At 35.0% G+C, this 24,980-nt stretch overlaps 2 protein-coding genes across 4 annotated transcripts in view; both read left to right on the top strand.

The window, feature by feature from the left end:
* Positions 1-24,980, top strand: part of LOC145662942 (tolloid-like protein 1) — a 964,318-nt gene that overhangs the window by 177,825 nt on the left and 761,513 nt on the right. The gene's annotated exons all lie outside the window — the stretch shown is intronic.
* LOC145662941 (RCC1 and BTB domain-containing protein 1-like) lies at positions 19,872-23,432 on the top strand. Its single transcript, XM_081728972.1, has one exon. It carries the CDS (start codon positions 19,878-19,880, stop codon positions 21,477-21,479), a length of 1,602 nt encoding a protein of 533 aa, XP_081585098.1. The 5' UTR covers positions 19,872-19,877; the 3' UTR covers positions 21,480-23,432.

Raw genomic sequence — 24,980 nt, 5'->3', positions numbered from 1 at the left:
CGCCCTCCACTTCCAAAAAATTTCACATCTTTCAGACAGGGGTAACAGTGAGGAGTAACGCGGGGGAAAATCGCCCTCCACTTCCAAAAAATTTCACATCTTTCAGACAGGGGTAACAGTGAGGAGTAACGCGGGGAAACGTAGTCCTCCACTTCCAAAAATATCTATCGCATCCCTCCACTTCCTAAAAAATACACTGGGCAAAGATAGGAACGAAGGGATGGGATGATGTTTTCGTCCCCATACCTTTTGAGATTCACTTTTACCCCTGTGTTTCAGAGGGAGGCCTTCAGTTTGGGAACCACTTCTCTATTATATCTCATTTTTAAGAAAGGAATAGGTAAGTACTGAAACGTGAGTATCCATTTAAAAGTAAAAAGTCGGTTCCTATGATCGTATAAGTCATTCAAAACCAAACCCGACAACTAACTTTCAACATTGAAAGGGAAGCGTAAACAGCTGCTTCGCAGTCAGGAATGGACCAACTGAAAACAATATTCTCCGCTCAGATTAGTGTGCACTTATAATAGCCGGGAAGGGGAGGAGAATTGAACTGTATTCTTGCATCTCCTGATGAACACCCATGTTCATGAGATTAGTGCTATCAATATCAGAAAACCATATATCACTCGAAACTTTATTTCATTGCAAGCCAATGGTTATTAAACAAAACATTAAAAAAAATGACATTTCCCGGATGAAGAACAACCGTAACGCGTTTTCACTGTCGTTCAATATTAAAACCATCGAAGATTCCTTTTCAGAAAGACAAATATAATAATCTTGGTATATCTTTTTCAAAAAGGGAAACTTTGTAGACTGTCTATTAGAAAACAAATAGGTTTTCCACCAATTTGCCATTTTATGGGTTCAGGGAAACACTTCACTTCTCCCTTTCCCTTTATATATTTTACACGTAACTGATTTCCCCTGAAATGATGTATATATATATATATATATATATATATATATATATATATATATATATATATATATATATATATATATATATATATATATATATATATATATATATAATAGGAGAATGTTCATTGGTTTTTTGATGGACATTTATATATTACGAAGCGGTGACGATATTGGATTCTTGTTAATGATTTGTCGATATATTCGCCGAATCATTCCGAGAGAAGTATGAGCTATGCCATTCTCCTGTCATTTCCGAAAGTATTATATTATCTCTAGCGTTTATGCGTAAATGTTGCCAACTCGAATACTAGTATGAAACCTCTAAACATCATGATGAAATGAGATGGGAAGCAAATTTTTTTTCGATATCACTAATACATTGGAAAACATTAACAAACCCGTTATCAATAACAATATATTTTCTTTTGTAAAATAACTTCTCGTTGCTAAATGACGTGTTTCGTTATTCTCTATATTCGAGACCAAGGTTCGATTCTCAGTGGAAGCATATAGGACTCGAATCTGTCATTAATAATGTTGCCCATGAGATGAGAAATTTCTCGTTTGGTCTCGAAAACTAGAGTCGAGTCGAGTCGAGAAGTACATTTTTAAATTCGAGATGACACCAGAAACGAGATGACAATTTATTTTCGATACGAAAATCCTAAGCGGTTAGCATACGCCTGTGGCATGAGAGACCTAGGTTCGATTCTCGGCGGAGCTCATGTGATTTGGGTTCTATGTTAAGCTGTAGGTACAGATTTTATATAATCTCGATGCTGAAATGGACGCTAAACTAAAAAAAAATCATATCAAATCGATACAAAAATCGAGACGAGATTAGATATTTCCTCAGTCTCAGGGACAACATTAGTTCATCAACGTCTTATAGCTCAAACACTGTTGTTATGTTACATGGTTCATTGAATAAATGGCATAAATTGAAAAAGTGATTGTACAAACACAATGAAGAGCATTTTTTAAATCAACGTTTCAAGATACGAAGGTCATACGGTTAAATGTTGTTGTATATACAATATCATATTCTTTCTGGCCTTCTCGTAGTGCGGATGTGCTACAAACAAACACTTTTAGATGAAATTAAAAAAATCAAGGAACAAATTTTGTACATAAACTTATAAAACGAGAAATTATTCTTCTAGACTCGAGGCGAGACGAGACTCCTACAAACTGGATGAGCGTCATGTCTCTCCTTGTCTCGTGCACAAAATGAATCGTTTAACTGTAAATTCGTATATGTTATAGTTTAGGTGCTAAAAGAAATGTCAAGCTGCAATTGGGACAAAGTGTCTCAATACCGATAATCATAGCCCATGGTCAGTAGGACTCGGTTTGTAGATCGGAAAGCATAATCCATCATATGTTTGAATCCTACTGAAGAGCATGAGCGTTTGTAATTGTTCTGAATAATTCTGTGTTCGTGTCCCTGTCGCTAATGGTTTAAGGAATTCTTCAATTTCCAACTTATTACATATAATCAAGAAATGAAATGTATAATTTTTGAAATAAAAATATGAAAGAAAATTATAAAGTACTCAGTTCTACTGCGGGGAATCGATCCCATGACACGAGAGTTTTCGGTGGAGAACATCATGTCCTTGGGTATTTTCGGAGATCTCCCATTTTCTCCCACTCTTATTCCATCAATTTGTAATAATTAGGCTCCGGATTCTTAGGTTCGAACCTATTTTATTCCTGTACAATGAATGCAAAAAATTCGTGTTTTCTTTACATTTCAAGTTGCTATAAGTAGAACTATATTAGTTTTATAGGACCTAAAATGTCCTAATTGGGGGGTTAGGACCTAAAAAATCCTAAATTAGTTTTTAGAACCTATAACGTCCTAAATGATTCTTTATAGTTATTTTTAACTTGAAAAATACTTTCAAACACGTAATCAATCGTCAACGACATAATTTCATCTCTAAAGAAGGTTTTCTTGAAAGCTCCTAACAGAGTGGCTACGTTCAAGGATATGCTTCCAAACACACCACTGCCACCACAGCCCGTTGTGTCCCGTTGGGGAACGTGGCTCTCAGCAGCACTGTACTATGCAGATAATTTTGAAAGCATTGTTCAGGTCATCGATTCGCTCGACGAAATTGAAGCCGCTTCAATCACGTCTGCAAAAAAAAGCACTGAAGTCACAATTTGCTGTACAACAACTACTTGTAAGTTACATTAAAGCCAACTTTCTCATCTGCCTCAAGCCATCACTGAATTGGAGAAGAAGTCTCTTTCACTAACAGAAGCTCTTCAAATTCTTCAAGAAGTGAAAGAGAAAAAAGTACCTGGGGAAGTTGGAACAAAAATTGCGGACAAGTTGGAGGCGGTTTTGAAACGCAGTCCTGATTTCACACAGATACAACTAGTGGGCCAAATTCTTCGTGGAGACAATGTCCAAGAAAATTTGCTATGGAATCCCGAGGAATTAGCCAGTATGAAATATGCGCCTCTTACATCATGTGATGTGGAACGCAGTTTTTCTGCATTCAAGAGAATTTTGTCAGACGACAGGAAAAAGTTCACAACAGAAAATCTTGCCAAATATTTGGTTGTTCAGTGCCATTACAGAGAGTGAAGTGACCCCTTTTTGCGCTATAGAAAACATGAAAAGTGCCGGAAAAACAATATTTGAACATTCGTATTTCCTCAGTGTATCGTTAGAAAAGTGAAGTGATATTTGTGGTGTTGTATAAAATTTCAAATATAAGAAAACTGACAAAAAAAAACTACTATCAAAAAAAGTCCAAGATAAGAAAAGTTTTATTATTTTTATTACGCAGAGGACTGGTTAGCATAAAGCTTACTAAATTAAGGTTACCATTTAGGTATGAAATAGCTAACAAAGTGTTTAAAGTGTAGTAATATTCCGTTTTCAGTAATATAACGCTAAAAATCCTAAACCGTGTTTTTAAAAACCTATAAAATCCTAAAATGCACTTTTTAAAATCCTAATTTGAATTTTTTGGGACCTAAAAATCCGAAGCCTAGTAATAATCATTAACATTGTGGTAGACAAGCACCATGTGTTTGTGTGTGTGTTTTCTCAGGGTTCTCCCATTTCTTCTCACTTTTCTTTATTTCATTATTACCACCCATCTCATTATCACCGTTATTACCAATCTCAGAGCATAATCATAGAACATAAAACTAAAAGAAATGGTGTGAAGGGATAGATTGAGAATAATATTACGAATACCATATATATAAAAAAGACACTTTAATGCGATTGAATCCCTGTTGTCATCTTGTTTGTTTCCTCGTCCTTATTTTATATAGGGAAGTATTCTTTGAATTTAGCGAGTTTTTAATGGTTGTTATCTTTCCAAATCGATTCCTTACTTTGTAAAAGTCAGCTTCTGAAACCTGCAGTGTGTTACTGAACCACGTTCATAAGGTAATTCCTTATACCAAATAAAAGAAGAATGCTCTACTAATCTTGGATCGGAAAACGCCTACTTTTAGTGTTATAAGCCACGAAAATAGGAAGCACCTCGCTTTATAAAGTTCTGGGATGAACATTATGAGACTTCTCGGAAACGATTCAAAGGATTCACTCTATCTGAATACCAATGTTTCACAAACTTCTGGTTCCAAGAATATACTTGCATGTATTAGTTGAGTAGTCGTTGCATGGCTACCAGAGAATTGTGAAATATTGATATTTAGATAGAATGAACACTAGTTCCTGTGTAATTCCTTGAATCTTTTCAAGATGTAGCACAATGTTCAAACCAGGACATTTTAAAACATGATGTTTTGTTTTTTTGGCGGTTTACAACTTTGATTGGAAGTGTTTGCGAGCGTATCTATGAGAACTTCAATTTCATTTGACATAGAGAACGATCTCCTAAATTTATGACGCGAAGTTTGTTAACACCTTGTATAATTTGTGACCTATGGTAGAGCGAAAGAAAATGAGGAAGTAGGGGAAAAATTAATATTACAGATAATATAAATGAGAAAAGGAAACCCGCTAGAAGAGTATTTGAAATGATACTGTATGCTGACTAATATTATAAACGTTATCGTAGAACAAAATGAGGCGGAGGGGTTGGGAAGGAAAAAAACTAATTCGTGAACGGTATTAAAGCAGGTAATTTCTTCCGATAGAAAGGTCAATAAAGTGATTAAAGTGGACTTAAACTCTCAATTTCCTGGCAACTAATTTGACAGAATAGTTTTAATAATCATAATTATAATTACAAATTTCATAAATGTTAAAGAATTCTTTTGACTAAAACAGACCATTTATTTTGTATTATTGAAGACATGCACTGTTAGATGAGCAAGTCTTTTATGTAGCGAAAGTGAAAGTTCAATTGTCGCGAACCTTAGTGGGAAGAAATGACACAATTTCTTTTCTATCAGCCGTTGCTATTGACAACGTCCTCCTCTTGGAAGAGTTAAAGGGAAAAGGTGAAACAGGGTTTCCATATCTGAAAGAGTTATTTCTCTTAACAGGAAATAAGATTTTTAGTTTTCAAGATTTCACTCTTCGTGTACGATAACTATGTACATGGGAGAATTTGTTAATTTATAACTTTTTATAATATAAGAAAAAGTCTATTTAGGTAATTTCAAAGTTCTAAAATAGCCAGTATCTTAGCGTTCATGTCTTTGATGTACGTGATCTTGTGCTGGATCCTCAGTGAAAGTGTAGAATTGGAGTTATCTTTCAATTAAAAGACAGATAACTTCACAAATATACATGTGGCATTGACAGTTGACATATTAGCTCAACTAAATGCGAATTGATGGAAATGCCTTAATAGATCATAAGAACAATAGTTTTGGTTTAGCTGTTTATATATATATATATATATATATATATATATATATATATTCTATTTAAAAGATAAACCTAGTTCTCAACACGTTGGTTTATTGAAATTTCCCGTTCCTTTTTATCGCCGAGACTTTCGTATCAGGAAAAAATATTGGTTAAAATACAGACAGCTGAATCACTACCCATGGTTAAAATTGACACAAGTCATTATCGGGAACCGAAACCGATTACATTCTCGTACAAATCATGCGCGCAGCCACTAGGCCACTAAAACTACACTAAGCAACACAAAGTCAAAATGGTTCCAATTTAAGCCCCTGATACAGTGCCAGGATGTTTCAAATTTGAGCTTACAAAATATTTATGATTTTTAACAAAAAGTTAGAGCAGACCGATTAATTGTATCAAAAGAACCGAAATCTGTGATGTGACTTGGAGTCACTGGTTCAATCAAAGTAAATTTGTGGTGGACAATATCGTGTCCTTGAGTTTTCTTGCAATACTCCCATTTCATTCCACATCATCATTTCACCGATTTTCATATCACCAACTTGCTGTAATCACCCGTCTCCCTTTGCCTAATTGACATAAACTCAAAGATTTCATTTTTTTTTAATTCAGAAAGTCATCTATTCGTAGTAGTTGGTGGCTAAAACTCGCTCTCATCATGTTTATGGTCTTATTAAAATCTAAACATAGTCCAAAGTTGCTATTTTTCCTTTTCACCACTACTAGTAGAGCTACCTAATCTAAACACTAAACCATTTGAATAATATTTTGTCGGTACAAGTTCCGCAATTAATTTTTGACCGTTGGTGTTTCGTCAATGGTATGTCGTAGACTTTCTGAAAATTGGCCGAAATTGGTCTTGACCGGAACGTTTACCTTATATCCTGTTATAATATTATTAATATTCTTTGTAAATATGGAATTATAGGGCTGGAGAGTTTGGAAAAATCAAACTTTTAATTTAAAAATGTTTCATACATTTCTACGTCATTTATGTGATACAACGATTTGTACAGGTACAAATTTCTGGAGGTGACCGCATCAAGGTAAAATCCAATTTCAAAGGTCGGAAAGCCCTACCGTATTATTAACGCTTCAGTTGACTATTGTGTGCTCATCCTGAGTTCACAGTGCATTTTGAGTTTCGATCCACTTGAAATTGAGCATGTGTTGTCAGTTTGCTGGAAATTTAGCGTAAAACAAGAAGTTCTTTATTTCCGGGAATGCGAGAATTTTTCTTTAAAATGGATTGAAAATCGGATTCTGACATTTTGATTTTACTACCTATTCTACATTATTTCATTCCATTCCTCTCTGTCTCGTTCTCTCGCACACAAGATACTCTTTCATGCATTTCAAGGTGCAAGAAATTTACATCCATTTAAACAAGGCATAGAATCTCAGCCAGTCTTTGCAAAATTCTCCGTACAGCAATGCAACACAAATAATGAAAATTGTAGTGATTTGATACTAATAATGGTGCATGTGTAGTTTTGGCACACTACATTTTGGAATGTTTACAGGTAAAATTCAATATAAATTCAGGTAAAAGCCATATTTATAAGGAATAGATTTCTGCATGCGACAGAATTAAATACAAAGTAATACAGCTGTATTTTACTTTTACAAGTATAGGGTTACTAGTGTAAAATCCTTACAGGTGATTCGCAACGGATAGAATAAGTGAGTACATATGAAATATTGCTCTATTAGATGCTATTTTTCACCGGTGGCATATTTCTGCACAGTGTACAGAACCTGTATTTTTATGTTTACAAGTGCAGCGTTATTAGTATGAAACCATGACAAGTGCTATTGTAACTTGTATCATTGCCAAAACCCATTTCTTTCCACTACGCTCGCTTGCGCGCATACCCATCACTGGCATTCCGGCTGTCTTCGAACCTAATCCCGCGGTTGTGCGCGGGCTCACCAGCTTCACCTTACTCTCACTCGGTTAGATAGCATTTCTGCTTTAGTGGCCACCTAGCACAGATTGGTTTGTGTTTTTTGCACTGTAGTTTTCATGCTACTCATCCGGAAAGCCGTATTTGTATGCAAATCGTAAAATAATTGTAATTCTTCAACAACTACTTCAGGTGGTCCCCTTCAATTTTATCTATACCAAGTGAGATATTTTCATGTCGCCAATTGGGAACTGTTCAGGGGACAATAAGAAGGAAATCAGTGAAAGAATTATAATTTTTCAAGCGTTCTTTCTAGTGGTTCGCCAAAGTAAACTTGTACGCTAATAATAACTCTATTCTTTTAAACATAAAATACAGAGTTAATATAAAAGTTACAGGTTGGTCGCTTACATAAACAAAATCCCTAATATAATTCTTCCTTTGAGAATGTATACGTTTTACCTGCAATTTTGTTTTAAAAAAAGGCCCCTATATTTTTAGTCTTCACTCTTCCAAGGAAAGAATTGTCTATATTCCGTTTGGTTTGATTATCACTACAGAGAGCCTATAAGATCCTTGTGAAAAGTTAATACTGTTCAATTGCGCCCTACCAATTAAAGAACCATCCGCACTTCGAAAACTTGTGTTATGTCTCTCAATTCATGAGTAGGGGAAGAACTTTTACCTTACATTCTGATTACAGACCCTGTATTCAAACAAATCATACGCATTCCGTCACACTTGTAAGATATACAGAGGTTGAGTACTTTACGTTTGTATTGGAACGCAGATTCTATTCCTTTTCTGTGTCACATTTGTTAATTCAAGAAATACTCGAAATGGTAATAATCTTAGTAACTATAATACACCCATGCACTGAAATGTAACTTTTGAATCTGAATATTTATTTAGCGCCCAGTTCAGAATCAAACAATACACCTGCTGAATTTATAAAGAATCTCTAGGCTTTCTATTAACAGGCATTGCAAAGGACGTTCAACTCCAAATCAGCCAGCCAACAATCAAAGGAATTAAATTTAAAGAATTTAGTTACTAGTCGATTTTATATACACTCTATTTCATCTTTTACGTTATTGGTCAGTTTTATAGAGTCTAAGGGTATTGATAGATCAACTATAGTTTCTCCTAGATCATTACTCTGGGTTTCATTAAAATGTGTTCAGTAGTACCCTTTAGTGTGCTTTAGTCTTATAATAAAATTCATACAAAAATAAAGAAATAATGTAAAAACCCATATAAAGAGGCAGGCCCGTATCCACGGGGGGTAGGGTTGGCAGCTCCCCCCTCAATTTTCACTGCCCCTCTAAACTTTTCATGGTAGGCTTGCAAATGAACTATAATATGGTTGGGTCGGGCCCCCTAACTTCTACCGGCCCCTCCTACATTTTTGGGCTGGCTACCGCCCTGTAAAAAGAGAAAATGTTAAATTTGAAATGACTTTGCTTTCACATTGCGAAATTATGATAGATTTTGGGGGTCAAATATTGCAACCAAATGTGATAGATATCTCTGTTCTTGTTTCAATAGGTGGATAATGGGGAGATGGAACCTACTTTTGGGATGCTGTATCTAATATAATTTATGTGAATTTATTCCAACATTAAAAGTGACATATTTCTGTAACTTCTGATTTCAATATAGCAGACATTTCTAATTGGTTGCTCTGTGACGTCAGAGATAACATGGTTTCTCCTGAAGTCTCTCACACAGAGCAAGTAGAAGACAGCAAAGGTAGAGTTGATATAAGGTAGTGATGACAGACAAAAATGGAGTAGTTGCTGATTTTGCACATACGCTAGTAGTGAATTCATGACTAACTGAACATTGGCAATCTTGCTTTTATTTCATTCCACCCACGGATATTATAAAAAAGAGGATCTGCCTATACAACAAAATCGTGAAACTATACGTCAAAGTTTCGCCACGCCCACTCTGCCCGCTCCACCCAGGAAGATCGCAATATTTTGAGCCAATATTCATGGTGCAAACGAGAGTAGCCAATCAAAGGTGGCAATGATGGGTTGTTTATTTGGCATCATTGAGTTAATGGGATAAAGATACAGATAGAGATATTAAAGCCGAGATTGTACCTATTCTTGGTACACTAAATTCACATTAAATAACCCGTTTATTGTTGTCTATTATTTTTGCTTTTACTCTAGGATGAATATTGAAACCGGAAGTTGTAAATTGCTACACTTTCAGTGTCAGTAGAGGGTTAAAGGAGTAGTTAGCATCTCTCATTGGAAGAAACAATTTCTCACTACTTCTTACCATTCTTTCCCTTTAGCGACAAACAAAGGAAATAGTAGGTTCTTGCCACTTCCATTACAACAGAAGGATTAGAGCGATGATGGAACCTTTTTTTGGGACACTACATTAGCATCAATTTTTCTCGCTATTTTTTTTACCACTTTTGCTCTATGATGATCAAAAATTGATATCGGAAGTTGTAGCAAATTTCAACCACTTCTAACAGTAGAATGGTGAGGCTAAAGAATGAGTATCGTCTTAAGATGTTGAATTCATAACAAAACTAAATTTTCGCTATTCTTTTCCGTTTCTGCTGTATTTCAAATAAAATTGAAACCAAAAATGATACATTTCTACCTCTTCCGGTTGAAATAGAGGAATCAGAATGGAGATGGAACATATTCTTTCGAAGTTGAATCCATGTCAGAACACCATTTCTTGTCATCTCTGATCGTTTTGTAATTGGTATCTATCAAGAAACAGATGGACGACAAGATTTAGCCGTTCTAGAAGGCTTCACATACTTTTACTTAGCTATGCACATGCTTAGTTTAATAAATAATCCTTAACTTCTTTATTTCTGGTTGTATAAGACCAACATTTACAAAGTGTTCTAACATTTTCAGTGTCATGGCCGAATATATATAAGGAATGGCCGAATGTCTGAAGACTGCGGATCACATATAATAATTAATACAGGGTTAACAATATTGAATGGATTCCATAGATCGTTATTTTGTGACTAGATGATGCAGAATATGTTCCTTGTTATTCTTTTGACGTCTTTGTTTGAAAGCGGCATGCACAGGGGCTCATCCACGGAACCAGGGGTGGTAGCTAGTCCACCAGGTCCAGGCTCCTCCAAAAAGCTTTCATACTCAATATGCATTTGTGCACTTTCTTAATAAAGCTATACTTGTTTAGTAGGGAAATGATTGATGTAGCATGAACATTTAATCTTACGCTTCATCTGTAGCTACTTTTCTGTTATAAACAATCTATTTATATCTTTTTTTTCTGAAATATAGGTATAAGTATTATACAATTACTTATCGTCTCTTCGGGTGCAGAATTATATACCCGGTCAATACGATAGACGTAGTGGCTTGTAATATTGGACACTTCTGAAATTTGGACCACTGCAAACAAAACTTTCTGCGTGCGCACCTGGATGGGATGATGTTGATTTAAGGCAAAATGTCAAGAAACAATTTGTCTGATGATATCTTACAATTTGGAAATGACGATGATCTGTTTGGTGGAGAGAGATTTCACATGATTCTAATTATTCTGGTGAACTCTTGTATATTGTTCAACAAAACTACCAGGAACAGACTATTCCTTTTTGAATTCAAAAAAAAAAATATTTATCAGACACTGGATGTATACCAAGGAGAGAATCCAGCGAGGAGACTCAGAATCTGCAATTTGAGCTGACCTCATCAAAACACATATTTGGACAAAATTCCACCAAAAAACGTTGCATTTTTCAAAACATAACTTGGTTTCAAGTTTTTCATTCAAGACAATATTTCACATCATAAAGTGATACACTGTATTGCAGTGCAGAAGCTGCGGGGAAATAAATATAGCAGGTCAAATAACTTGCTTCCTTTAAGTGTATTATACGTTTCGTAAACTTATTACTTTTTGTGAACTTTATTCAATGTGTAATGCACGTCTAATATTGCCTTATTATTGGATGTAAAATATAGAAATATACAAAATTAAAGAGGAAAAATCAAATTTCCGTGACGCATAATACATACATTTTGCGTTTTCAGATAGTGAGATTTTATTTATTTTTTTCTTAATATAGCAAAAGAGGCCAACAGTTTTACAAAGCTCTTGACTTAGAGGCGAGCTTTTTTCCTGTGAACATCAACTCAGAGGCCAGCACTCAAAGTCTTAATATTTCAAAATAAAAGGAATTTCTTCGTATATTTGATGAACATTAAGTTGAACAAAGTAAAAACTAGACTTGTTCTATGGGTTATCATCGTTGTCTGTAAGTAGTAACTCTTTTTGTTAGTGTGGCAACCCTGCTGTTGAAGAAGAAGAAGTTAGAGTAAAGAGAAGATTTTGTGGCGACGCCACCAGAATCCTAAGAGCCGCACCCAACTTTTCTAGTTCTTTCGAAGACCATCAAATGCACTTTCCTCTTTGCAGTGACAAACATGTCGAAAAACCAACAGCGACCCCATTTTGTCCCGTTACCAGGCTTAACACTTAGGTTAGCTTTCACATCAGCTGGATTCGACATCCGACCATTAGCGGTTACCCGTAGAAGTAAGCACCTTTTTAGCTTTCTTTTTTTCATTTTATTTTTTGCTTTAAAAAGTAAAAAAAAGTTCGACCAATCCAGTAAGTCTTCTTTCGTTCATTGATTTTGTGTGTCTGTGGTTATGGAATTGTTTTGGTACTGTTTCAGCGAACGGGAAAGATCTTTCTCTGTCCACGTTTACTTCTATTTCAAAGGAACTCTTAAGAAAGAAAGAAAAAATCGTAAGACTATTAATGTCTTTACCTCTCCATAATAATCATGTTCAGATTCCTACTTAATTCTTTAAAATCAAAATAAATCTCACCGTATATTTAAAACAAATGTAGAAATTAGTGGTGGGCACAAAAACCGGTTTTTCGGTTTTCGGTTTTTAGAAAAGCCTAAGCCGGTTTCTGAAAATTTTCAAAAAACCGGTCTCGGTTTTTCACCGAAACCGGTTCGGTTTTCTCCGAAACCGGTTATCGGTTTTCTCTAAAATCGGTTGGGTTTTTCACCTGATCCGGTTTAGGTTTTCTTCAAAACCGATTCCGTTTTTTTTTTTTAAATTTGTTCTATTTCTGACCAGAATGGTGTTTCGTTGTTCTCCGGAAACTAAATCCATTTCCACAGAAATAGTCTTATGTGTTTTCGAAAAGTTTTCACCGAAACTGGTTTCGGTGAAAACCGAACCGGTTTTAGAGAAAACCGAAACCGGTTTCGGTGAAAAACCGAACCGGCTTTGGAGGGAACCGAAATGTCGGTCTTTTCGGGTTTCGGTTTTTTATAGAAACCGGTTTTCGGTTTTTATAAAAACCGGTTTTGTCCAACCCTAGTAGAAATAGTATTGTTGTAGCATTTCTTGTTTGTATCAACAATTTCAAATACAGAGAATATAATAGAAGAAGATCATACAATATATACAATATTCATTTCTTATCACTTTCTAACACATTTCTTATCAAATGTTTGTTTCAATAATTTCAGATATAAAGGATATGACACAGAAAGATCGGTCTCTGGACTTTCCTTAGAAACATTATTTTAATTCCGATAAATTTAAAGGGAGAATTCATATCCATAAAAGTTCTAGATTTCATATTATAAAATAACATGTCCTAGTCCTTAAGTTGGTTTTGGCGCACAATGATAGTCATATGTCTTGCAAATAAAATGTGATGAGAATGTACGTCTGATGAGGATCTTGGCTAGAAGATCGAAACGCCACGTGTAAATGTATTTTTATATTAAATAAGTGCAGTCGTGTTCAGCAGTGTGTTTACTTTTCTGGTTTTGGCGGTATTAAAATTTAACATACTTATGCATTCATGATTATCTATAAAAGCATTCACCAATTTACATAAGAAAATCAATTGAGATATTTCCCGCCGTGCAATTAATGATGAATATGACCAATAATATACTGTAACAGACTCTCATGTCATATTAATTCCACCTTTACATTTTAAAATGCAAGTATCTTAAAAACTTATTTTGTATTCTTTCAATGTTCCTTTGGTGTTGCTTATAGTAAGGAGTCCATACTATTGACGCATATTGCAACTTGCTACATACTAAACTATTAAACAAGATCGTACAGGCTCTTATGTAAGAAAGTTAAGTTTTATTTCTAATTAAAAAACCTAAAGATTTATGTGCCTCATTAGTCATCATTTACATGTTTAACTCTTTGTATTATTACATTATTCGTCGAATAATTGGAATAAAGGTGGGTTACCTTTCTCGAGAACATTATTATCGAACATTTATTTACATTAAAAAAGTAATTTATTATCAATACTCCATCTGTAGCAGCTATCTAAATCCATTTGTAACTTGATTACATCATCATTGTTCTTTATTTCTTTATAAAGTTTCATGTCGTCTGAATACAACAAAAATTTGGAGCATTTTATAACTCGGGGTAAATCATTGATAAACAAAAAAGTAATGGTCCAAGATTTGAACCTTGTGATACACCCGATTAGATCCTATAATGTGACGAACTTAATTGATTATATGATACATATAATGTATCATAATAATATGGTCATAATATGCTTGCAAACGCATATGTTGTAAATAATATGCGTACAAATTTATATGCCATAAAAGTGGTACATGGAAACTAATGTACCATTAGAAGGATTACTTGTGAGAAAAATGCACAAAGCTATACTATGTAGTTACTACAAGCAAGATGTTTATCTATTTTGGTTCGGAGCGTGCGCAGTTAGCGCATTCACGCATCAGTACGGGGTATGTCCATAGGGAGAAGGTGCGAAATGACGGTAGGTATAAGCATAAAGGAAGGCAAGTGCATAAAACACATACAAATCTGTGATAAGTTGCATTAAAATTGCGTAATAATGTATCGCAGGTTTTTGCGCTGTATCTATATTGAAAGATGACTTATATGTCATTCACTTTCATAAATAAATTTTCTAAATATTACTCTTTCTTTCTGAATCAAGAGCCTACCTGTAAACTATTCCTGTATTCATAATATGCATTGACTGATTTACTATTTTAGTTTTTACACAAACACACACCTTTTGAGGGTATTTCTTCCCTTATACTTGGTCTCAGATGAGGATCGTACCGTACATTTTGTTGATTGCAACAGCAGAAAAATTAGAATGATCTGGGTAAAAGTGTGATTTCTGTACTTTTACAAAATTCCAAAAGTTTTCATAGTTTTCAATTTTCCCTCAATTCGTATCACCAGTATTTATCCTTCATGAAGCATTTAATACATAAACTTTTCTACGCAGTTGAAAAATATTAAAGCAAGTGCATACTAAACACACGCAGTATCATTTTTATACAATCGTCCCTAATTACCTAAAATTTGTATGATCAATTTTTGATTTATAGTTTGACGAGACAATTTGTTTCATATTTCAATGGGAAGGTTGAGAAACAAGAAAGCGAACGGAAGAAAGTACTACATAAGGGCAGAGCGCCGAAAGCACAATCGAACTATTTACTTAGACCACTGAGACTTGGAAAATAATATTAAAGAACATGCGAGGCACTGGAATGCGCATACAATGTCTGGAGAGTAGGACAAAAGTTCACAGGACAAAAACCTACCGACAAAAAGCCTACAGACATAAGCCCACTCTAAAGGTAGAACAAAAGCCCTTGCTAAACGCTAAACTACTAACGCGATTAATTTTATACATTTGATTACGCGTAGTTATGCATTTCTCTCTGCGAAGAGTAGACATGTGTATGAAGAAATGTTATAATCTCTATTGAACGAATCTAGAGGTGCTTTTTTTTAATCCAAAAGAAATAGTTGTTGACTTTGTACTTGCTTTTCGTCAGGCAGTGAGAGTTGTGTTTCATGATAGTGTTAATCCAAGGGGGTGCATTTTCCACTTGACGCAATCTTCCTGGAAAAAATCCTACAATTAGACCTAGCGAGTATATATAAGCACTGATTACCCTGTGAACCACTCCCTATATTCCTAATGGAAATTCAAATCGTTTCCACAATGCAACAAAAGTAACTCTGCAACATTACCGGCTAGAGTTGTAACTAACTCCATCGTCTGCTACTGGCAGTAGCTAAGTGTATGATTGGCTAATTCTATCAGACTCACGCGCTCTGAACGATATGATTCATTCTTGCTTTTAGTAGTTCGTAGTACCCAACTTCCTTAAGTGGCGGCGCCACAATTTCAGCGGGAAGAGAAGCTGGAACCTCTTATACTATATATTACTTTATATATATATATAAGGAAAGAGAAGATATCAAACAATTTTATGTAATTCTAGACGCATTAGCTGTCCTCCTACCTGATATGGTAGAAAAAGGTTTATTTTACCTAAAGACAATTTTTCCAGATGAATTAATGGTACTTCTTTTTTTTATTTTGAGTCTAACTATGACAATGTAGCTTTGTGTCACGACCGAAGTGCTTGGCAAACTCACTTTCCGCTAAGTTTATCCAATTCAGCCTCAAATGATGCTCTTGGACGTTGGTACAATAAATTTCATTAAAATTGATTTATTTTATGATGCGCTGTTTAAATATCAAGAGAGTTGAAGTGAAGCTTTTGCAAGAATGCATTGAAGGGTATGGCCGCTAGCGTTCCGCTTCTCTCATGAAATTAGGTGTATGGGGAGGTGACAATCACTTTCCCGCCACCCTCAGCAGACGACAACTAATTATGCAATAACAAATTCAGCACGTTGTAACGAAAGTGGGCGAATGCTGACGAAGATGACGAAGGCTAGTCTTTGGAGTGTTCGGGAAGACAAAAGCGACAGAGGTAGTTTTGTAAGGAAATAGTAAACAGAAAGACTATGAAAAATTTAGCAGCTCGCATTCGGTAAATAATCTAACGAAAAATCAAGAATAAAACTATGTCATGAATAGTATTTTATTCCATACTGGTTTGCGTTATCGCAAAGCAAAATTTTAATTTTAGTCTGCGGTAATTGACATAGTACCAGGTTATCATAAAATAAGTATCGCTGTTCAGAGATCTCTGGAGACGTAACCACTCCACAGAATGCAACCAAACTTGGTAGGTGCATATTTGGGAACATGTAGAAGCGATTGGTGTAGAAAACAAAATTAGTTCCAGTTCTCACCACCAGAGGTAATTAAGGCGCTGTACAACGCCATGTAAGTGCAGCGTGGAAGAAAAACGACACTGGTGATGTTAAATAAAAAAAGGATGTAATTACCTCTTCAGGTGCTTACTCACTCCTGTAAGTCTTTCACTGATACGGATTTGAGAGCCACTATGTGCCAGAAGTGAATTGATGGTGATCCGATGTTTGCTTCTTTTTTCTTCCCACACTATTTGCCGTTTGTTCAAGGGGTCCCGGTTCGATTTCCTGTGAACACACACGTGAATCGGATCCCATGTTAACCTGTAGGCCACGTCCTTAGAATGTCATCATAATTTCATACGGTAGTAGTCATCATGCATTTCCTTGCCGAGGGACTTTCACGTCAAAGACATGCCTTTGGGCAGAACTCTACATCATCACCATCGCTTATAACATTACACCACATCATCACTACACTACGGGGTTAGTCATAGGAGTACAAATCAATGCCACATGTCACACGGGGGGCATAATTACGGCCTTTTTCTCACTGAATATCAAAATTATCATTTGTCTTCCATACCACACTCACCGTACTTAACACTCAACAGAAACACAATAGCCTCTGGAGGCGAGATTTGACACTAATCTTTTCCTGGAATTTTGGAGGGAGCTTGCATTTTATGAGCGCAGGAAAGACTAACATTTAACTTCGTTTTTGTAAGATATCCAATAATTTTAAACGGACGCTGCAGCTCAAAAGGCACCTTCCTCGTAAATCCGCCACTGACCACGGGGTATTAATTGCATTGATAATCAATGCCACGAGACCCACAGGAGAAGTAATTGCATTCTTTCTTGTCATTAGGATCACTAGTGTCGTTTTTCTTCCACGTTGCACTTACTTGATGTTGTACAGCGCTACATTTACCTCAGGTGGCGAAAATTTGAACTAATTTTATTTTCTACACCAGTCGCTTCTGCATGTTCCCAAATGTACTCCCACCAGGTTTGGTTGCATTCTGTCAAGTGGTTACGTTTCCAGAGTTCTCTGAACAGCGATACTTATTTTATGATAACCTGGTAGTTATAATTGCTTGCAGTTTTTGGGTTGCGACCAGCAAGCTTGGTGAGGATCGATATGGAATGAGTGTCCAGGTGCGACATAGTTTATTTTTATTTTTTTTTTTTAAATAGTGCCATGTAAAGAATAGCTATTTCTGTAAAAGCATATAAGAGCACAATTGATTGTGTGCTGGAGCATTAGTGTTTTGTATTAGTACGATTATATGTGTTGTTGTGGGTGAAGTGGTTATGTTTGTGTATATGATTTGGAGAATTTATACTGAAATATGGGTCTATATCCGTTTTACTTGTTTCTTTGACAGTGTAGTTTGTCAGTTTTGTATGATATGAGGGTATGTAGGTGCATTAATGAGGTGACTTAAGTAGATCTACTAAGGTATTATCGTGAAACTTACTGGACGATCTCATTAAGAACGAGACATTTCACCCATCTCACAATAGAGGAAAAAGTTGAAACAAATAATAAGCAACCCACTCAATCTCTGTTGCTTGTGTAAAAAGATGGAAAGCAAGTAGTAGGTCATTTCCAGTCTAACTGGTACCATAGAAGCGTATGGTTAACTGGAAGAGTGGAGAAATGGGTAATACCTTCAGTTCATTCTACATTCATATATACATGCAACAAGGTTTCACGCAAGTGACAGTGATCGCAAAAGGACTGGCTCTCTCCAAGCCACCTCCTAGCTACGGGCTTAATTTCAGCCTACCCATTTCCAGACTTCACCTACGTTACTGGTAATGTGTTAATAGATCGGTAAAATTTATAGTTGATACGTAGATTTGTTACACATACTCCATTGCTTATAAATGAACATTTAGGAGTAATATATTGGTCTTTGGCATGTTTTATGAGTCATCGCCATCTAAATAAATATCCCCAAAACAAGTAAAGTAGTGCTGAAAGTGAAATGAAACTCCGTTTGAGAAAAAGGCAAGCATACAGCTTCAAGAGTTTTAAACTTGAGGAATATTTCAACTTTTTACTAATAATCTTTACAGTTCATGATGATTTTTATGTTAAGTGTTTTTCTATACTATCATGCTGAATGCTGCTATTGATATTTAATGTGATCAATAACGACAATTTCATCTACTACATTTTGACCAACATATTCCGACTTATGTCTGCACCATCTTAGGTGAAGCATGTACCGTAACTAATTTCTATGCAGTTTATTTTTGGCACTCCACTCGAAATAATTGTTGAAAAATTATAATTCTTTCATTAATTCCCTTCTTATTGTCCTCTAAATGATTTGCGCTGGGCGACATGAAAATATCTCACTTGACAAAGATTAACTTCTAGGAGGCTATCGTAATTGTTGAAAAATCACCATTCTTTCTTTTTAAATATGGCGTCCGGATATATGACATAAAAACTAGCTACTGTGCAGAAGCACAAACCCAAAAGCAAAAGCTGTACACTAAAAAGCACGAATGCCAACTAATCGAGTCAGGGCAGGGCTTAGCTGGTATGCCCACTCAGTAGCACGGGGGGCGTCCGAAGGGAGCAGGCACATCAGCGACGATGGGTATATGCGTAAGGGACGATAGTGACAAGAAGTGGGTTTTGGTAAAAATACGAGTTTCAATAGCACTTGTCATCGCCTCATATCGTTCCACTTGTAAACATAAAATACAGCTTTTGTATACTATGCAGCAACCGGTACTCTACCGGTGGTAAGTAGCATCTAATATACTCATCTTTCATAACTTTTATATGAACTCTTAACTTATCTGTCGTAAAGTATTTGTAATGATTTGATACTTGTAAACCTATAATACAGCTGTATTACTTGGTGTTTTCCTCACAAATATGTCTTTTAGTGCAAAGTATTGAATTTTATCTGTAAATTTTCCAAAATCTGGTGTGCCAAAAGTAAACCAGCACCCTAATACCTATATCTAATTCAATATTTTACTTTATAACAGTGAATGATGTAGAGAACTTGGACTAAGTTGCTGTATCAAAACTTTTATAACCTTTTTAGGTTTTGAAGAAGAAGAAGAAGAAGAAGAACAGTCAATATGGAGAAAGTAGGCGATAGTAGCCTCTTAAAAACTCATTTTATTTTCAATTTTCTTCCTCGAGAACTACTTGATTGTACAAAGAAGGTTTTCTTACTTGATCCAGAGGATGACGGGGTGTGTCTAATTACGGAAGAAGGCGATGCTTACATAATTACATATGATGAAAATAAGTACAAAATATGTTGTAATAAGAAGTATGTGTATGGAAAAAGAATTAATGATATCAAGTATGCAAGGGATTCTCATTATATAGTACTTTCTGAAGACGCTAAAGTATATACGTTCGGAAAAAACTCTGAAGGGCAGCTTGGGATAGGTGAAATTGACGTAGGTGAAGTAAGTTCATCTATCATGCTACCTATAGAATCGTTAGCTAGTCTGGATGTTTCTCAAATTAGTTGTTGTTCCTATGTATCTTTTGCTCTGACATCTGACGGAGAAGTATATTGCTGGGGAAGCTTACCTTATGCATTTAGTAGTCCTACGCCAGTGGAGGTACCATGTTTTCATCATGATGGAGACACTTGTGCATCCGAGGTCTGTACAGAACCAAAGAAAATTATACAAATAGTTTGTGGAGCTATGTTTGCATTATTTCTAACTGATACTGGGGATGTGTTCTCTTGGGGTATGAATGACGAAGGCCAGCTCGGTCTTGGAACAAATAATTGTGAAAATCTTGCTGCACCGATTCAAGTAACAATTATTACAAACATACAAAAAGTTGTGTGCGGACCTAATCACAGTTTGGCTCTGACAAGGGATGGTAAATTGTACACCTGGGGGAACAATAGTTATGGCCAACTTGGCACAGGAAATAAAACTGCCGTTTTTGCACCAACACGCATAGCACAAAACCTTGAAGTGATTCAGGACATTGCTTCGGCCAATTGCTACAATATATCAGCAGCACTGGCTAATAATGAAGTATATGTATGGGGTGAAGTAAAGGTCTCATGGACTTTCACAAGACCAACAAAAACTAATTTTGAAACATTTAATCAGCTATTTGTAGCCTTTGAAATATATCCCGTAACTTTAGACATTGAGCATTACCCAACAGAAGATTACCGTGACGATTTCGTCACAAGCTGGAAGAAGATATTTAATGATAAAAAAAGCAGTGATTTGACAATTAAAGTGCAAGGTAATGATATTTATGTACACAAGGCGGTATTAGCGCTTAGGTGTAAATACTTTCAGAATCTATTTCAAGGAGTATGGAAAGATTCGAAATCAACGAAGTTAAAAGTTCGTCAATTTAAGTATTCAACATATCGTTCGTTTCTGTACTTTTTATACACTGGTGAGTGCAACGTTGGTTCAATTGAAAAACTTATAGATTTGATTAAAGTTGGAGATTTCTACTGTGAAGACAGTATTCTGGTAAGATGTGAGAAACTTTTACAACAAGAAGTTATCACTAACAATGTAGCTCAATTATGCAATGTTGCCAGAAGATATAAGTTAAAAAATTTGGAGGCATCTTGTTTAAAATACGCTGGTGCTCATTTAAAAGACATTGTGCACTCAGAAGGATTTGAAAGTCTCGATGCTGATTCGCTCCGAAAGATCATAAAAAGCGCATTCCAAAAATAAACTGAGATTATTTCTGTAGTAACTTCTATTGTGCCTGACTTAGTTTTTAAATAGTTATTCGCTAGTTTTCAATTTGTCATAAAATATTGCAAAAATAAAATATAACTTTATAGCCTACCATAATTTGAAATAGATATGCTTTAAGATTTTCATTGTTGAAATGAATGTCAGAAAGGTCCCAATTAACATCAACAGTTCAAGAAAACTAGAGATACAATTGAACATCGATGTAATTCTAGAAGATATGTTTATTTACATTATAAGGAGTACAAAGCTAGTTGTACATTGTTAATATTTTATTTCACTTTTCCAGTGTTAAGAAAAGTACTTTTAGAAAGTAAATGAGCACTATTAAAAATAAGTACTAATAATAAATTTTATAGAAACAAAACAAAAATTGAAATGCTACCTATTCTTGTTTCGTTTTGTCGATGATTTACTTGTGTGTTATGTGGACAATTTATGTATGAGAGTTACCGCAAAAGTCATGACAACTATTTTCTTCTACGTAAATGGGAACGAAGCAAGGAACTATGAAATGTATAGGGTTTCCCATAAATAACGCAACTTTTAGCGCAACACTTGTGTCATTTGGATTTTATAGGCACAGATTTTATTTCAGAATTCGTCGCATGCTTTTTTTTTTTTTTTAACAATATTTAGCTGTGAACGTCTGCGAATAGATTTCACCGGTCTTACAGCAACATTATTACTCACGATGGCGATGTTTTCATTTGAACGACTAACACGAGACCACCTTGAGGGCTTAATGTCCACAACCAAATGGTGTTATGAAATTTAGCAATTATTATCATCCCAGTCGACTTATTTGGTGCATTACGTTGACCAAACATCCCATGCCGTTTGCGAACAGTCTTTTATTCATTTGTGATTTGTGATAAGTTTTCACTGTAAGAACCTGGTGTACCGTCCTGAAGTGTTCCATTCGTACCTATACAGAAAACAGATGACGATCATGTTTATTGGGCGCTCCGTGGCTACTAACCACGAAGACAATAGACAAAAATCGTTTAACGTTCAGTGCTGCCAACTTACTAGAACAGAAATGGCGGGCATTTCAAAACTTGACTTCCTTATGGGACGCTATTTTTTTATATATAAATATGAGGTTAATACACAGGTAAACGTTACATGTAGAGGATTGGATATAGCACGATATTAATGAGTGCAACGAATCGTTTCTTTCCGTATGTCTGTTCCACACAATGGCTCCAGTTTTATTACAAGGTCAAAATCGCAAGGTGATAAGTCTGTCGAATAAGGTAGATTCTCGAGTACTTCCCATTCCCATCAAGCGAAAAGATTCTGCACACACGCTGCAGTATAGCCTATAGCACGTATGAAGCGAACGATTCGTTGCACTAATATTTCTCGTGTTATGTCCTGATGGAAATATGAATGTTCGTTTAACTCTCTTCATGTAACTTTTACATACGTATTAATCTTCCATTTGCCAATTTCAGAATTTCTAGCTTTATTCCCACTTTCGTAATAATAATAATAATAACAATTGCCATGATTTTCGCGGTAACGTTCCTATTTTGTTTTAGAAATAAAATATTTTTGTGTAGAAATTCTGAACTGGAAACTGCTTGAAGTAAAAATGTTAAGAGTTCGCATTTTCATGGACTAAATTTAAATTTATACAATATAGTTAGTGCTTAACAACAACAACAAAACTCAGATCTTACTGAACTGAATAAAGTGATATGTGAGAGTGTAATCCTCATGCGTACTATATGAGAAAATTAAAACAGAGTATTTTTTGTAAATCTGAAAGTTATTGCAGCACAATAACAACCCCACATATTAATATGGAACTATAACTGAAGTAATTTCTCCTAAAGTTTTTCATTATGACTTATGACACACGGAAGATGACAATATACAAATTATGATTAACGAGTTTCCTATAAACACAATGAAAACAAAGAAATGTGTAAAAGGATAATTTTTCATGAATGAAAAATATATTTGTAAATGTAAATTTATATTTCTAATAAATTCGTCCACGTAAGTTCGTCTCTTCTGACAAAAATTGTAATTTTCTTTTCTAACAAAATGCATCATAATTCTGTGCAAAAATATTTATCTAAGATGGGAATCATTATTTTGTGTTTGTACTGTTATTGTCTTGATTATAAAATATTTTTTGACTGACTTGTAATTATGATACCCATGTAAACGAAAGTAAGCACAATTTCTGTTAAGGCAGAAAAACTCATATACCTCATATACTACCTTTAGAAATTAATTTTAATTCTTTAACCGTCGGTCAAATGAAAGCTAATAAAAACTATGCTCAGATAGCAAGGTATAACATATTTGCCCAGATTTAGGTTTCGCTCTGTGAGTAATGTTTTATTTATTTACTTTTCATGTTTTATATGTTTTGGTTTTTTTTTCTTACCAATTAATGTATCACAACACCCGTCATTTTGTATAAACTAACTAGCCTTCCTTTCAATATTTTTTTATGTCCTTTGTATCCATAGATTTTCTTCTTGCACTGCAATGTTTGATGTTTGCATACAAAAAAATTACATCATATAGTAGACAATCATTTTAATACTAGTGCACACGTTCCTTCCGCTCTATTTCACCCCAAATTGCCAAGAACAAGGGATATATACATAATAATACATACTAGAGAATTCCTGAAACTTCTCTGTACAATATATTACTTTCTGCGGCATGTATTTTATAAATTTATATCTTAGTGTGTTGAATACATTCCCGATCTTTGTTTTCCTAATCCGTTCATTTATACGGGGAATTATTTTTCTAATTTCTTTGAAATGAACTTAATTTCTGATGGTTTAATTTTTGCTATTTCTTCTTTAAAACTATTTAAATGTTCCTGTTTACTTCGTGAAAATTAAATTAAATGTACATTGTGTTAATGAGTATGAGGGACAATGTGTGGGAGATGATTCCACAGTGAAATTCAAGCACAAAAGTCCATGTGACACAATGTCGAAAGCAGTTTCTTGTCCAAGTTACAGTTTTGTAAAAACGGGGGAAAAAGGAACTTTGATCCGAAAAAGGCATAAAATGAATAAGTAGGGCGGCGGTGTTGGCTGACATGTTGAGAAATATATCATATAGTATCAAAAAGTCGTAACTACCCAAATAAATAAATAAAAAATAATTATGCAACTAACTTGTGTATTGTATGACGTTCACCTTCCCTGGATTAAGGTGTGTGCCCAAATGCATTGCAAGTTTAACCAGTCACGTCTGTTTGGGCCCCCACAGAAGTGCGTCTGGCAACCTACAAAACATTCATGCACTCTACTATCATGTGGGAGTGCTGAACTCAAAAGGGGTAATGTGTGAAAATTTTGAATAATTCGGCGCAACGACCGAAAGGAAAGAAAAAAGAAATTGCAAAGGTTGTTATGTCTACTTTTGGGTTCCCCTCAACCGTTATCTGTACCATTTCACTTTCTATTAACCTTTTCTCTGTAATCATTACAA

The sequence above is a fragment of the Thermobia domestica genome, chromosome 10 (genome assembly GCF_964235325.1).
Source record: "Thermobia domestica chromosome 10, izTheDome1.hap1.1, whole genome shotgun sequence".
NCBI classification, from domain to species: Eukaryota; Metazoa; Arthropoda; class Insecta; order Zygentoma; family Lepismatidae; genus Thermobia; species Thermobia domestica.
This window is presented reverse-complemented; position numbering and strand designations above follow the sequence as displayed.

Coding starts and splice junctions, on each gene's coding strand:
- LOC145662941 (XM_081728972.1), top strand. CDS start 19,878: ATGGAGAAAGTAGGCGATAGTAGCCTCTTAAAAACTCATTTTATTTTC.